Raw genomic sequence first — 12097 nt, 5'->3', positions numbered from 1 at the left:
AAAAAAAATTGGTATAGTAAGTATCGTTCCACACTATTTTTTTCCAATTTTAATTATTTTCTTTTCTTTCAGGTAAAAACAGCGGGGCTTAACTGCGATCCGTATGTCGGGCGGTCGCACGAGCAAGGTTTCCCCCCCTGTTTGCCAATGGTCTACTGCGGATTGGCAATCCCCACTACTATAAGAAAAGTAGACCATTCCGACAAAAAAAAAATAATAATGTAAAAATCTTTAAGAGCACGGCCATGTGGTGAGGCGCCGATGTCGCTGGCCAAGCCGGATAGTGCTCGAAACTCGTCCCACTAAGGTCCCCCCACGCAAAATTTTTTTTTTAGACATACACCCTACAGTCGGCACCCCCAGAGTCCCACCGCAACAAAACACCGGGTTTCGAGATGAGGAACATGAGGAGAACGGTGTGCGTGGAAATTAATGGCCTACGTGGGGAACTCCCACGCCCTGGAGTCTCACAGCCGGGCAAAATTATGTAAGTATATGAATATGTTCATTCTATGGTTCAGTTCATGATGCATTTTGTTTAAATATTTTCAGGTACTTCATATTGCGGATAAGGTTTTCTGTCGAAAGTGTATAATACTGGAGGATTCTCAGATAAGTCGGGATATACATTTTCATTTAAGGATTTTACTTTGTGGTAATTTTTTTGACTTTCAGGTACCTAGACAGTCAAATGGACTAGATCTTATATTGCACTATGGGAAATCTTAAGGTAAGTACATGCAAGTAAAATAAATAGTTTAATATTTGTATAATTACGAACGAAACGTTAAAAAAAATCAGGTACTAAGTGTTTATATGTAGAAAATAAAAGAATACACATTTACATGACATTAATGACAACCAAAAACATATAACATAAATTTGTATAAATAGTCATAGAAATGTGTTTCTTAAATTCTAATATTGCACTTAGTAAACTATATCACAGATTAGTTAATTTCGTCATCGTCTTTTATCTTTTTATATCTTTTGCATGGTAAATACCTATAGATTTTCCTTGCATATTTTCAAGCTCGTACATGTTGTTGCCCACGGGTTTGAGTACCCTACACTTAATGAACTTTTTGCAAAATTTTGCATTTCTATTTCTTTCAAAATCGCTCAAAATGTTATTACGTCTAAAGACTTCTTGCCCTGGTAGAAATTTAGCATGTTGTGCGCGTTTATTATACCTTTCAGCACTTTTCTCATATGCCTTGTGCATATTTTTTTTAATTTTTTCTCTTATTAGTTCAAGCCTTTCGTCTACTTTTAAATCTATTATCTGATGGTCTGTTAATGAGTTTAACTTTCTCGCTAGTTTATAATCCGAGCCGCTTGAGAACATATGAAACCCGAAAAGGGCAAAAAATGGTGTTACACCTATTGCGGAATGTACTGAGGTTCTCAATGCACACTCTATTTCAGACAAATACATGTCCCAATCACGATGATCCTCTTGTAAGTATGCCCTAATGGCATTTAAAACAGATTGGTTTACTCTTTCAGCAGCGTTTGATTGGGGACTGTAAAAGGCTGTTTTCATGTGACGAATTTTATAAGTTTGAATCATTTCTTGAAACGTTTTCGACACAAATTGTACCCCGTTATCGGAATGTATGATTTCCGGTACTCCAAATTTATGAAAAATTTCGTTTACCAGGAATTTTACGACATTACCCGCGGTAGCTTCTTTCATAGCTTTCAGAAATGTAAATTTTGTCAAATGATCTACTACTATAAAGATGTAACAGTTTCCGGTCTTAGATCTAGGATACTTTCCGAGAAAATCTACATATAATTTCTGAAATGGTCGGTCTGTCAGAACTTCTGCACCGATTGCAGGCATTAGATTTTGATTTACCGCTTTAACTTCTTTGCAAGTTTGACATGAATTTACGTAATCTCTTATCTGCACTGTCATTCTGGGCCAATAAAAGAAGCGTTTGACTCTTTCTAGAGTTTTAGTTATTCCGCCATGAGCTGCTAAGTTATCATTATGAGCTCTGTCAATAATTGTTGAAGTTAAATTAGACGGAACCCATAGCTTCCACTCATACTGTTCACCGAGATTTGGATCTAATATTGTCTTCTTAAAAACTTTACCGTCTACAATTTTCAAATCAGGGAGATGGTTCGAATTTTCTGTTATGTTTTCTATTAAATCTAAGTATTCTTGACTTTCAAACTCGGTCGTTTCAAAATCTAACAATAGTTCACTGTCAATCTCTTCTATAATACCCATATTATCTAGTGGAGATCTGGAAAGCATATCTGCGACAATATTCTCTGAGCCTTTTCGATGATGGATTTCAAAATCATACGCTTGCAGTTGTAGTGACCAACGAGCTAGTCTCCCACTCAAATCTTTAAGCGTCATTAGCCATTTGAGGCTAGCGTGGTCCGTAATCACGGTAAATGGCATCATCTCCACATAAGGCCTAAACTTCTTTATAGCCATGATAGCCGCTAGACACTCCTTTTCAGTCACGCTGTATTTTCGTTGGCAGGAGTTAAACTTCTGGGAGTAGAATGCGATGGGATGTTCTTCATTGTTCGGATTCAACTGATACAACACAGCACCTATCCCGTAATCCGAAGCGTCGCATTGAATGTAAAAACGTCTAGTGAAATCAGGATGTTTTAGTACCGGAGCACTGGTTAAAGCTCTTTTTAATTTATTAAAAGATTCAATTGCCTCAGGAGTTAGTTTAAACTTTTTCGACTTTTTTAAAGTATCTGTTAGCGGTGCAGCGATTGTAGCAAAGTCTTTTATGAATCGACGGTACCAACCGGCAGTGCCGAGGAAACTTCTAACTTCACGGGTCGTTTTAGGAATCTTTATCTCTCTAATAGCAGCAACTTTCTGCGGATCAGTTTTTAGCATCCCTCCTCCGATGATAAATCCTAAGTATTTCAGTTCTTGAAAACAAAATTGTGACTTTTTTAATCCAATCGTTAGGTTAGCTTTCTTTAAGCATTTCGCTACTTCTTCCAATAATCGTAGGTGCTCCTCAAAAGTACTTGAAATTACCAGGAGGTCGTCAAGATACATAAAAACGTTTTGTTTTATTCGTTGTGGCACCACTTTATCCATCAGTCTGCAAAGGCGCTGCGCCGCGTTGCAAAGACCGAATGGCATGACTCTGAATTGGTATAGGGGACGTCCAGGCACTGTAAAGGCGGTATATGGCTTACTTTCCTCATCCAGTTCAATCTGCCAAAAGGCATACTTTAGGTCGACACTGCTAATATAGTAGGTTTCGTCTATTCGGCTTAAGATTCCATCAATGTTTTGCAATGGGTAGGCATCTTTTACGGTAAGGTTGTTTAATTTTCTTGCGTCGAGGCAAAATCGGTTTTTTCCAGGTTTACGAACTACAGTTGTTCGATTGCTCCATGGGCTTTCACTTTCTTCTATCACGTTTAATTCAAGCATTGCATCAATTTCTTTGTAGGTTATTTCCTGCACTGCAGGCGAAATAGGATAATGGCGATCTTTAACAGGGACTGCACCTTCAACTAATTTTATGGTGTGTTTTTCGAGCGGAGTAACCCCCAGTCCGTCTTCCTCAAAGGTTTTGAACATCCCTATTGCCCTATTAAGATCTTCTTGCTGTTCTAAAGTTAACGTATGCGGTTTCATTTTATATTCTAATTCCTTATTTACAATGTCTTGCGGGACTTGCTCAATATTAATTTCATCTGCTCTGATTATTTCGGGTATTAATCCAAATGTCTCCCAGAAATCTATACCTAAATATAATTCTTGTTCCAAATCAGGACAAAGATATAATAACATAACATGTTCTTGATCTTTGTACTTAATGGATAATTTTGCTTTTCCTAGCACTCGGAGTTGTTGACCACTAGCAGTTTTCACACTGGTCAACATTGGATTAACCAGAACACCTAATCTAATTATTAATTCTCTACAATTTTTCCCAATGATACTAACAGATGCTCCTGAATCTAATAATCCTCTCATTTCATAACCATTTACTTCTACATTAACAAAAATTCTAGGATCTATGACATTTTTATTTGACCTATGAATCGTTTCTATTATTTTTCTCCTTAAATTACGACGTTCCTTAAATTCTTTTCTAATTTTTAAAATTCTTTCAGATACCATCTTACTGGAGCCGGATCCGAATATCTTGTCCCTTACCCTATCATAATTAAATTTTCTTGTTTGGAATGGAAGATAATGTCTAATCTGAGGTATATTGTTTTCTAAATTCGTTTTACTAATCTGATTAAACCCATTTTCCTTTCTATTTTCTTTATCTAATCTTTTGATGATGCAGGGTTCGGCTTTTGACGTGAGTCCCCTGTCATTCCCACGCCATTCATCTGGTTTTTCTGTTGGCACACTGGACATTTCGGTGTCGTGACGTTGGGCTTGCCGCATTTGTAACAGAACAACGATCGCTGCTCAGATGGACACTCCATGTAAACGTGACCCGCTATTTTACAATTCCAACATATTAGGGATTGCTTTTGTTGTTGGAAAGCTTGCTGGCCTATACGTAAAGCTTCCACTTCCCTTATTTCTGGTATTTCCGTTTCATCCCTCGTCGTATATTCATCATCGTAAACTTCATTTATTTGCCTCACACGTGCTGGGGGTATTATGTTACGTATTTCTCTCCTTGGAAAATTGCGATCAGCATCGTTACATTCAATTCGTAATTGTTCTACTGAAGAAACAGCTAAAGGATAAACGATTCTTGCTAGATATGGATTTACATTTCGTTTCATGATTTTTATCATGTCATATTCTGGCATGGGTTGAGTAAGTTTTGACCTTAACTTGTTCATTTCATGAAAGAACATATCGATCGTTTCATTATTCTGCTGCTTTCTTTCCACCAAGTCTCTCATCACCTCGAAATTGGATCGCGGAGTCTGATATTGGGATAGTAAAGCGAGACGTAAGACAGGCCAGTCAGTTAAACCGTGAGTCCCTATAAACGACCAATACCAGTCCTTTACTGAGCCGGACACAAGTAGATGAAAATCTCTAACAACTTCCCTATCTGGAATGTTGTAATGGGTTTTCAGATGTTCTAACCGGAAGATAAAATCATCTATACCCATGGTCTTATTATCAAACACTATTCCCAATTTGTCTATTCGAATTTGACGGAAATCAAAGGAAGTATTTCCGTTAGATGATATTCTGTTATCATGTTGTGTGGTAAAATTCATTGGAGGAATTGAATTCTCAGGCACGAATTGGTTTGGAAGAGGTAAATATGCGTTTTCATTTCTTGGATTTGCTCTGTTTTCATTATTTACATTTCCAGGTACGTTGTTTCCGTTTCCTGTATTGTTACCTATTGCAGCTGGTGTACCCGCATTCGTAGTTTTTGCCAAATTATTGACTGCTTTCGCCAGATCTCCTATTGTCTTCCTAACTTCAGTCATCTCGTCTTGAACCATTTTCCTAACTTTGTCCTCCAGGGACCTCTGTACTACAAGTGCTTCATCCGCAACTAGTTCCATAACATCTGGACCTATGTTTCCGTTCGCGGTATTAACTTCATCTGAGGGTGCCCTAAATCCTGAATCAGGCGTCCTAGTGGAAATATTCCCATGGGCCGTGGTCATTATCGTGGCAGACAAATCAGTGAATTGGGACCCTATGTGGATATTCTCATTGGAATTAGCCATACCTTGTTTTCTCGGTTTATACACCCTTCTTTGTTTTGGATCAGAATGGATTGTTGATCGATTCAAATCAAATTCTGGTAACCTACTTCTCTTCCTATTTCCGTGAACACTTAATAACTTCCTATTTGATTCAATACTAGTGTTTTGTTCTTTGTTTTTAGATTGATTCCTAGTCTGGACGCTCATTACCCTAAAAATCTCAAGGCTATTTCGTTTATTTTGCTTTCCTTTCAAATCAAAAGGAACACAAGTTAAGCAGATTAGAAAAGAGTTAAAATTTTAAAACATCGATCAATTCGTTTAAACAATAATACTAAAACTTAATATATCTTAAACGTACACAAAAAAATATAATTTGCAAAGAAACAATTTGGAAATTAAATAAATAAAACGATTTAAATAAATCAGATAAACTAATAAAAAAATAAATAAATAAATAAATAAATAAATAAAGAAATAAATAAATAAATAAATAAATAATTAAATAAGCAAATAAATAAATAAATAAACAAACAAATAAATAAATAAGTCAAAATATGAGCTGCATAAGAATTAATACTGTTAAAAAGATTTTAAATAGATGTTAAATAAACCTTTTTGGTTGTAATAAAAAAAACTTGAACAAAAATAAATAACTAATAACCTTTAACGTTTATCGATTAAGCTCTATATTATAAATTTAAAAAAAATTATTATATTATTTTTGATATAGGGGCGGTAAAAGATAGGTGGTGGTGCATGCGGTTATATATATATATATATTTTTTTTTTTTATGGCTCTCTCTGTATAGAGAGTTTCTGTATTCATGTCTCGTATTCAAAACTAACAAATAAACAATATTTAAGATCTCCGTTTACCTACTGACATATTCCTACGGATCTGTCATTGACCCTCTTGGTAGCATTTTAATACTTCAGACCTCTAGTTATATTCCAGAGCGGCTATTAAAATGTTTCCCTGGGCTGCAAACAGTATACTTAAGGATTACAAATATATAAAAATGTTCTAAATAAGTGCATTATCAGTTACGATAAGGTATTTTTTTTTTTTTTTTGAACTCTTATGATCTGTTTCACACTTATTATTTGATACTTTCTTTCAGCTCCGAAAGTGTTTACCTAGATGACCAGTACTACTGACTTCCGAATTTCTAATCCAGAACGGCTACAGATCTTAACAAGTAATCAGATTTGGAACTAAAAGATTGTTTTGGGCTATGGACTTTTACACTAATGGTCTATTAGATTGTGTGTAGGTTTTCATACACAATATTATATGATAAGTTGGCGTTTTACGCCTTCTTTATTCTATTTGATTGGGCGCCATATTGTTACGTGACCTTTGGCAGCACTAGGTTGAATCCTGGCCGACTAACTTTTCGCATGACACACTCAGAGGTGGTCTCTCCCTTCAACCTAGCCTCAGGGCAGTACCAATTAATGATGAATTCACTAACGTTACAGAAACTAACACGATTACACTACATTGAGACATGACCACAACAGGAGGTAGATGTTTCTCCAGCCGCCCATCCCAACCATGGTTACTATCTCCTCTCATCCTCTAAAGCAACCCCTTAACACCGCTCGCTGTTCACCACTTACCTTCTCTCTTCCTACCCCTTAAACAAATAAACTTAAGCCTTCATACCTTTTTTTTTTTTTTTTTTTTAATTCAAATCATTTAACGAACATAATTTCATTTATTTTATCTATTATAGGTTTCCTAAGATGTTTATCTACCTTAAAAATTGGGCTTATAATAATAGAATAAAAGAATTAAACTTCAACAATAAAGAAAAATTACATATATTTATACACAAATCTAACAAAATAACGTATTATTACACTAATTCTTAGCGATATTCACAATAGATGATATCAGGCGTTTCTACATGCCACAGGAAAAGACCCTTTTCCAAAATAAAACGTTTATTTATTTTTTTGCACAATATTGCCAGACCATCGATATGGTTCACTATATCTAATCTTCCTGATCCTGTTCTAAAGAGCTCTTTATTTCGGGAGGGAAAATACAATTAAATAAAAAAAAAACTAAAGTTCGAATATATACTTCGTTTTGTTTTGGGGATGGATATTCCTACAACCTGACGATTTTTTTTTTTCTTGCGAGGCACGCTAATCACAAACACATATGAATATATCTTATAAATAAATTAAACTTAAAACTAATAAATGATACGGAGTAATCTTAACCCTAAATTCTGATATATATCTTCTGTTCTATAGTTAAATATACTAAAAATCAAGTGCAATAATTGAAATTTCACAATTGAATACGTAGCGTCGAGTATTGAACGGATTGTACTCTTTTTCTTTCTGGCTATTATTTTTCTTAATTGAGTATGGTTACCTGTTGTTTTAGGAGAGGATTTAAATTTTTGGAGAACCCTTTTTGAGATTCTTCCCAGGAAGAGTAAGGTTTCCGAAAATAGTTAACTCTGGTCCTGCTCCAGATAGAAACCCGTCTCAAGCTGTTTGGTCGAAAGATTAATATTTATAAACATTTGACCAGTAACGCTAATAAAATAACCTATACACTATGAAACTTACGTTCTCCAAGCTTATAATACTATTTTGCAGGAACACTTCTAGATTTCCTTATCCTTGTCGTTGCAGTAACCTTTAACTTTATTTCTTGTCCAATACTCGAAATTCTCAAACTCTTGCTACCCTATAGACACACAAAACATATATTGTAAGAAAAATCACACAACTTTCTCTTCTATATATTTTTTTTTTTTTTTTTTACAAACTGTTGCTTTACCTTTATTATGTAATTTCCTTTTGTATTATTTTTAATCTTTACTTTTATTTGCCAATGTATATGGTGTATATTTTTTTATTTTTTTTTTTATATAAAAAACTAGCGATTTGATTTCACTTATTATTGCGCGCACTTTTTTATGTCTTTATTTCTCAACGTCCAGAAGCTTTGTAATCTTACCAAGTACAAAATTTACATGGCTACGCTTGACCTATATTAACTAGCTATTCCAATAAAGCCATCTTTATTTTTTTTTTCCCTCTAAAATCTGCCTTTTAACAACGATACATATATCCCTTTCTAACAAAATTTTATTTAGTTAAATATATCTATTTCATTTCCATTAGAATTCCCCATTACAACTAAATTTCAATACAAAAAGGACGCATAAATTCATTCATCCGTTTTACTACTACGTACCCTACTGTAGCAATCATTCACAATAGTCTGCAACAAGTAAAACATATACGAACGTTTACCAACACTGGATAACATATGTTTCATTTTTTACAACAAAACAAAAAAAAATTGGTATAGTAAGTATCGTTCCACACTATTTTTTTCCAATTTTAATTATTTTCTTTTCTTTCAGGTAAAAACAGCGGGGCTTAACTGCGATCCGTATGTCGGGCGGTCGCACGAGCAAGGTTTCCCCCCCTGTTTGCCAATGGTCTACTGCGGATTGGCAATCCCCACTACTATAAGAAAAGTAGACCATTCCGACAAAAAAAAAAATAATAATGTAAAAATCTTTAAGAGCACGGCCATGTGGTGAGGCGCCGATGTCGCTGGCCAAGCCGGATAGTGCTCGAAACTCGTCCCACTAAGGTCCCCCCACGCAAAATTTTTTTTTTAGACATACACCCTACAGTCGGCACCCCCAGAGTCCCACCGCAACAATTGATTAGTCCAGGCCAATAGCCTGGTCCTCAGTAGACTAGAACTAAAACAGACATTAGACTAATCAATAGTCTAGTCCATAATCTATGAACCAGTTCGAGACTAGTGTAATGACTAGTCTATTAAATGTTTATGGACTAGTCTATGTAACAGTCTATTGACTAGTTAATGGACAACTATATTACTTCATCTATGGACTAGTTATTGTTCTACTATAATGCTTAATCTATAAACTGGCATATGGACCTGTCCATTGACTATCCTATGGGCCAATCTATTTACTAGCCTATTGATTTGTCTAATAACTAGTTTATAGAATAGTATATGAACCAGTCTATTGACTAGGTTATGGAAAAAACATTTGTCTTAATGTTAATACTATGGACTAGTCTATAGACCAGTCCATTGATTTGCCTATGGTCTATCCTATGGACTAAACTATAGTCTATGGGCTAGTCTATACCGCTACTCTATTGGCTAGTATATGAACCCGTATATTATCTAATCTATATATTAATATATAGTCCACTCTATCGACTAATCTACTGATTTGTCCATTGACGATGTTTCCATTATTTAGTCGAACTATAATTTCCAGCTTTTTTTAATAAACGCGACGGTTTTCAATTTTGTTGTTATATTAACAGACGTGTATTTAGCATATTATATAGTAAAATAACAACAGCGGAAGTGGTAGCGCTTAAACAATTTCTGCGAGATGGAACACTTTTTCTTCTCTCCATTTGCTGTGATCTTTGCTGCTCCAAATGTCTGCAATAAAATTATAAAAAATTAAACAGCAGTTAAATGAAATTACTTAAATTTATTACATACTCCTCATTATTAAAGTTTTGTACAGAAATATTATTTTCAGTTCTAATGTCTGGTTCCATGGTAGATATTTTTACAACTAAACTAAAAAACTATTAAAACAAAAAAATATATATTTAAATACTTACGTTTTATCAACGTTCAATGTCTTAACAGCTTCTATAGAAATTTCACAAGTTAATGCGACAATTAAGAAAATGTTTAAAACACTATCAAACATGTATTACTTACTTATTTGCCACTTTATATTCATGACCATACGTGGCATGACAATTAAAAGATTTTTATCTTAAACAAAACGCAAAACATTTTGGTTAATTTTTTAATGATATGTTTATTTTATTGTGTATAAAAAATATAAACAATAATAATGGACGGATTGTAAAATACATATTAAACAATTTAAGTTAATTAAAATAAAAAACTTACACTACCTACAAAAGAATACATTCGTTTTATACAGTAAGGTCACTTTTTTTTGTGAAGTAGTTAAAATGTTTTGTCATTATATTATAATTTCATATAAAAATAATTGTTTTAAAAGGCAATAATATGTAAAAAAAATCAATATGGAATGTTGAGAAAGAGATTCTTAGTAAATTGCATAAATATTAAAGAATCAATAAGATGCATAATATTATAATAATAATGCTATTCGAATTTGTTAGGGCTTAAGATTTACATGATTATTTGCTGAAAACTGTATCAAATTATTGCAGTTTTATAGCCATGAACATAGATAATGCTATCACAGCTACTGATGTTAAAAATGAAGTGTGTAATTTTGTAGAACCGCTCTGCAAAGAGAATAAATTTAATAATAATGATTTTAAATTGGTATTTAAATGTAGGTACATATAGTAATATATTGACATCGATATTGATCTATTTTGTAAAACTTTCAATTCGAATATTTGCTTTTAAAAAATATGTAGAATTTGTAGAAACTTTATTTTAAGAAATTAGAAATTTTAATTTATAAAAAAAGTTGATCATTTAAAACGGTCTAATCTATGAAATTTGTCTAAAATTGCCTAGAGCGTCTGACTAGCAAACAAGCAGTTAATGCATCTAACTCTAGCTGACATCAAGTTTTTTATATAAAAAACCTTTATACTTTTACAAGCATATTAGCAACTAGTTATTTTATACCTATTCACTCAAGAAGTAAAAACTTCCACTTTGCTCCAATAATAATTCTATTCAATTCCACCTTAAAATTTAAAAGTTTCATTTATACTAATTCCAAAGTATAACACTAATTCCAAAGCAGTAAAATGCTGAAATTCGTTTGGAATGGAATGCTACCATACAGATGTACATATATTATTCAATAATACTTACAATTACAAAATAATTACATCTATCGCCCTGACAGCATTCATGACACGACCAATCTTCATACCAAATGTGTGTACAATAGGGCATATGACGTCTACGTTTTGCCTGACACATGGATTTGGTCATGCAACGTTTTGAAACGTAATACTGTTTAAGGGCACCTTGCGAGAAATATGGCTGACTGCCCCAACGTATTTCAGTGCCACAGACATCCTCACCCGGCTCGCAAGTTTTAATCGTATTCAAACACTTTTCCACATTACCCGTCTGATTGGAGCAAACATAACATTCCAAGCCCGCAACAAAATTAACTGCAATTACAATTGAGGAGTGGTTCACGTCGGAGGATTTCTTCAGTTACATATTTATAATTTACAAACCTTGTGTACAATAATAAATTGCTATTATAGTTATAACAGCTAATTTCCATGGCTGCATCATTTTAAAAAGTTAATTTTATTTAGAAAATTGAAAAAAATAGAGTAAAAATTAAATAAAACAATAGATCGAACAAGTGTTTACTAATTTTGACAAACAACAAATTAACCACTCCCCACA

At 33.7% G+C, this 12097-nt stretch overlaps 1 protein-coding gene and 3 long non-coding RNA genes across 4 annotated transcripts; 2 read left to right on the top strand and 2 right to left on the bottom strand.

Annotated features, from left to right (window-relative positions):
• LOC119599656 lies at positions 1 to 3497 on the top strand. The gene is made up of 4 exons (XR_005231086.1): positions 1 to 16; positions 73 to 487; positions 553 to 730; positions 3459 to 3497. It is a non-coding gene; the product is annotated as an uncharacterized LOC119599656 (long non-coding RNA).
• A 3904-nt stretch (positions 3498 to 7401) lies between these two features.
• On the bottom strand, positions 7402 to 8968 carry LOC119599655. Its single transcript, XR_005231085.1, has 3 exons — positions 8468 to 8968; positions 8254 to 8374; positions 7402 to 8174 (listed from the first exon to the last, which is right to left on the bottom strand). It is a non-coding gene; the product is annotated as an uncharacterized LOC119599655 (long non-coding RNA).
• LOC119599657 lies at positions 8926 to 9189 on the top strand. Its single transcript, XR_005231087.1, has 2 exons — positions 8926 to 9003; positions 9060 to 9189. It is a non-coding gene; the product is annotated as an uncharacterized LOC119599657 (long non-coding RNA).
• Positions 9190 to 10530: 1341 nt separating this feature from the next.
• On the bottom strand, positions 10531 to 12097 carry LOC119599653. Its single transcript, XM_037949527.1, has 3 exons — positions 11920 to 12097; positions 11543 to 11850; positions 10531 to 10995 (listed from the first exon to the last, which is right to left on the bottom strand). The coding sequence occupies exons 1-3, from the start codon at positions 11978 to 11980 to the stop codon at positions 10909 to 10911; spliced, it is 456 nt and encodes a 151-aa protein (XP_037805455.1). The 5' UTR covers positions 11981 to 12097; the 3' UTR covers positions 10531 to 10908.

This window comes from Lucilia sericata, unplaced genomic scaffold (assembly GCF_015586225.1).
Source record: "Lucilia sericata isolate MDLA Ls3-8-SP2 unplaced genomic scaffold, ASM1558622v1 Contig000084F_arrow, whole genome shotgun sequence".
Taxonomy (NCBI): domain Eukaryota; kingdom Metazoa; phylum Arthropoda; class Insecta; order Diptera; family Calliphoridae; genus Lucilia; species Lucilia sericata.
Note: the sequence above shows the minus strand (reverse complement) of the source record. Positions and strands in the feature narration are given on the sequence as shown.

Coding starts and splice junctions, on each gene's coding strand:
- LOC119599653 (XM_037949527.1), bottom strand. CDS start 11,980: ATGATGCAGCCATGGAAATTAGCTGTTATAACTATAATAGCAATTTAT. Junction 11,851..11,919: donor AATTTATTATTGTACACAAG/GTTTGTAAATTA, acceptor TTGTAATTGCAG/TTAATTTTGTTGCGGGCTTG. Junction 10,996..11,542: donor GATGTAATTATTTTGTAATT/GTAAGTATTATT, acceptor TTCTCTTTGCAG/AGCGGTTCTACAAAATTACA.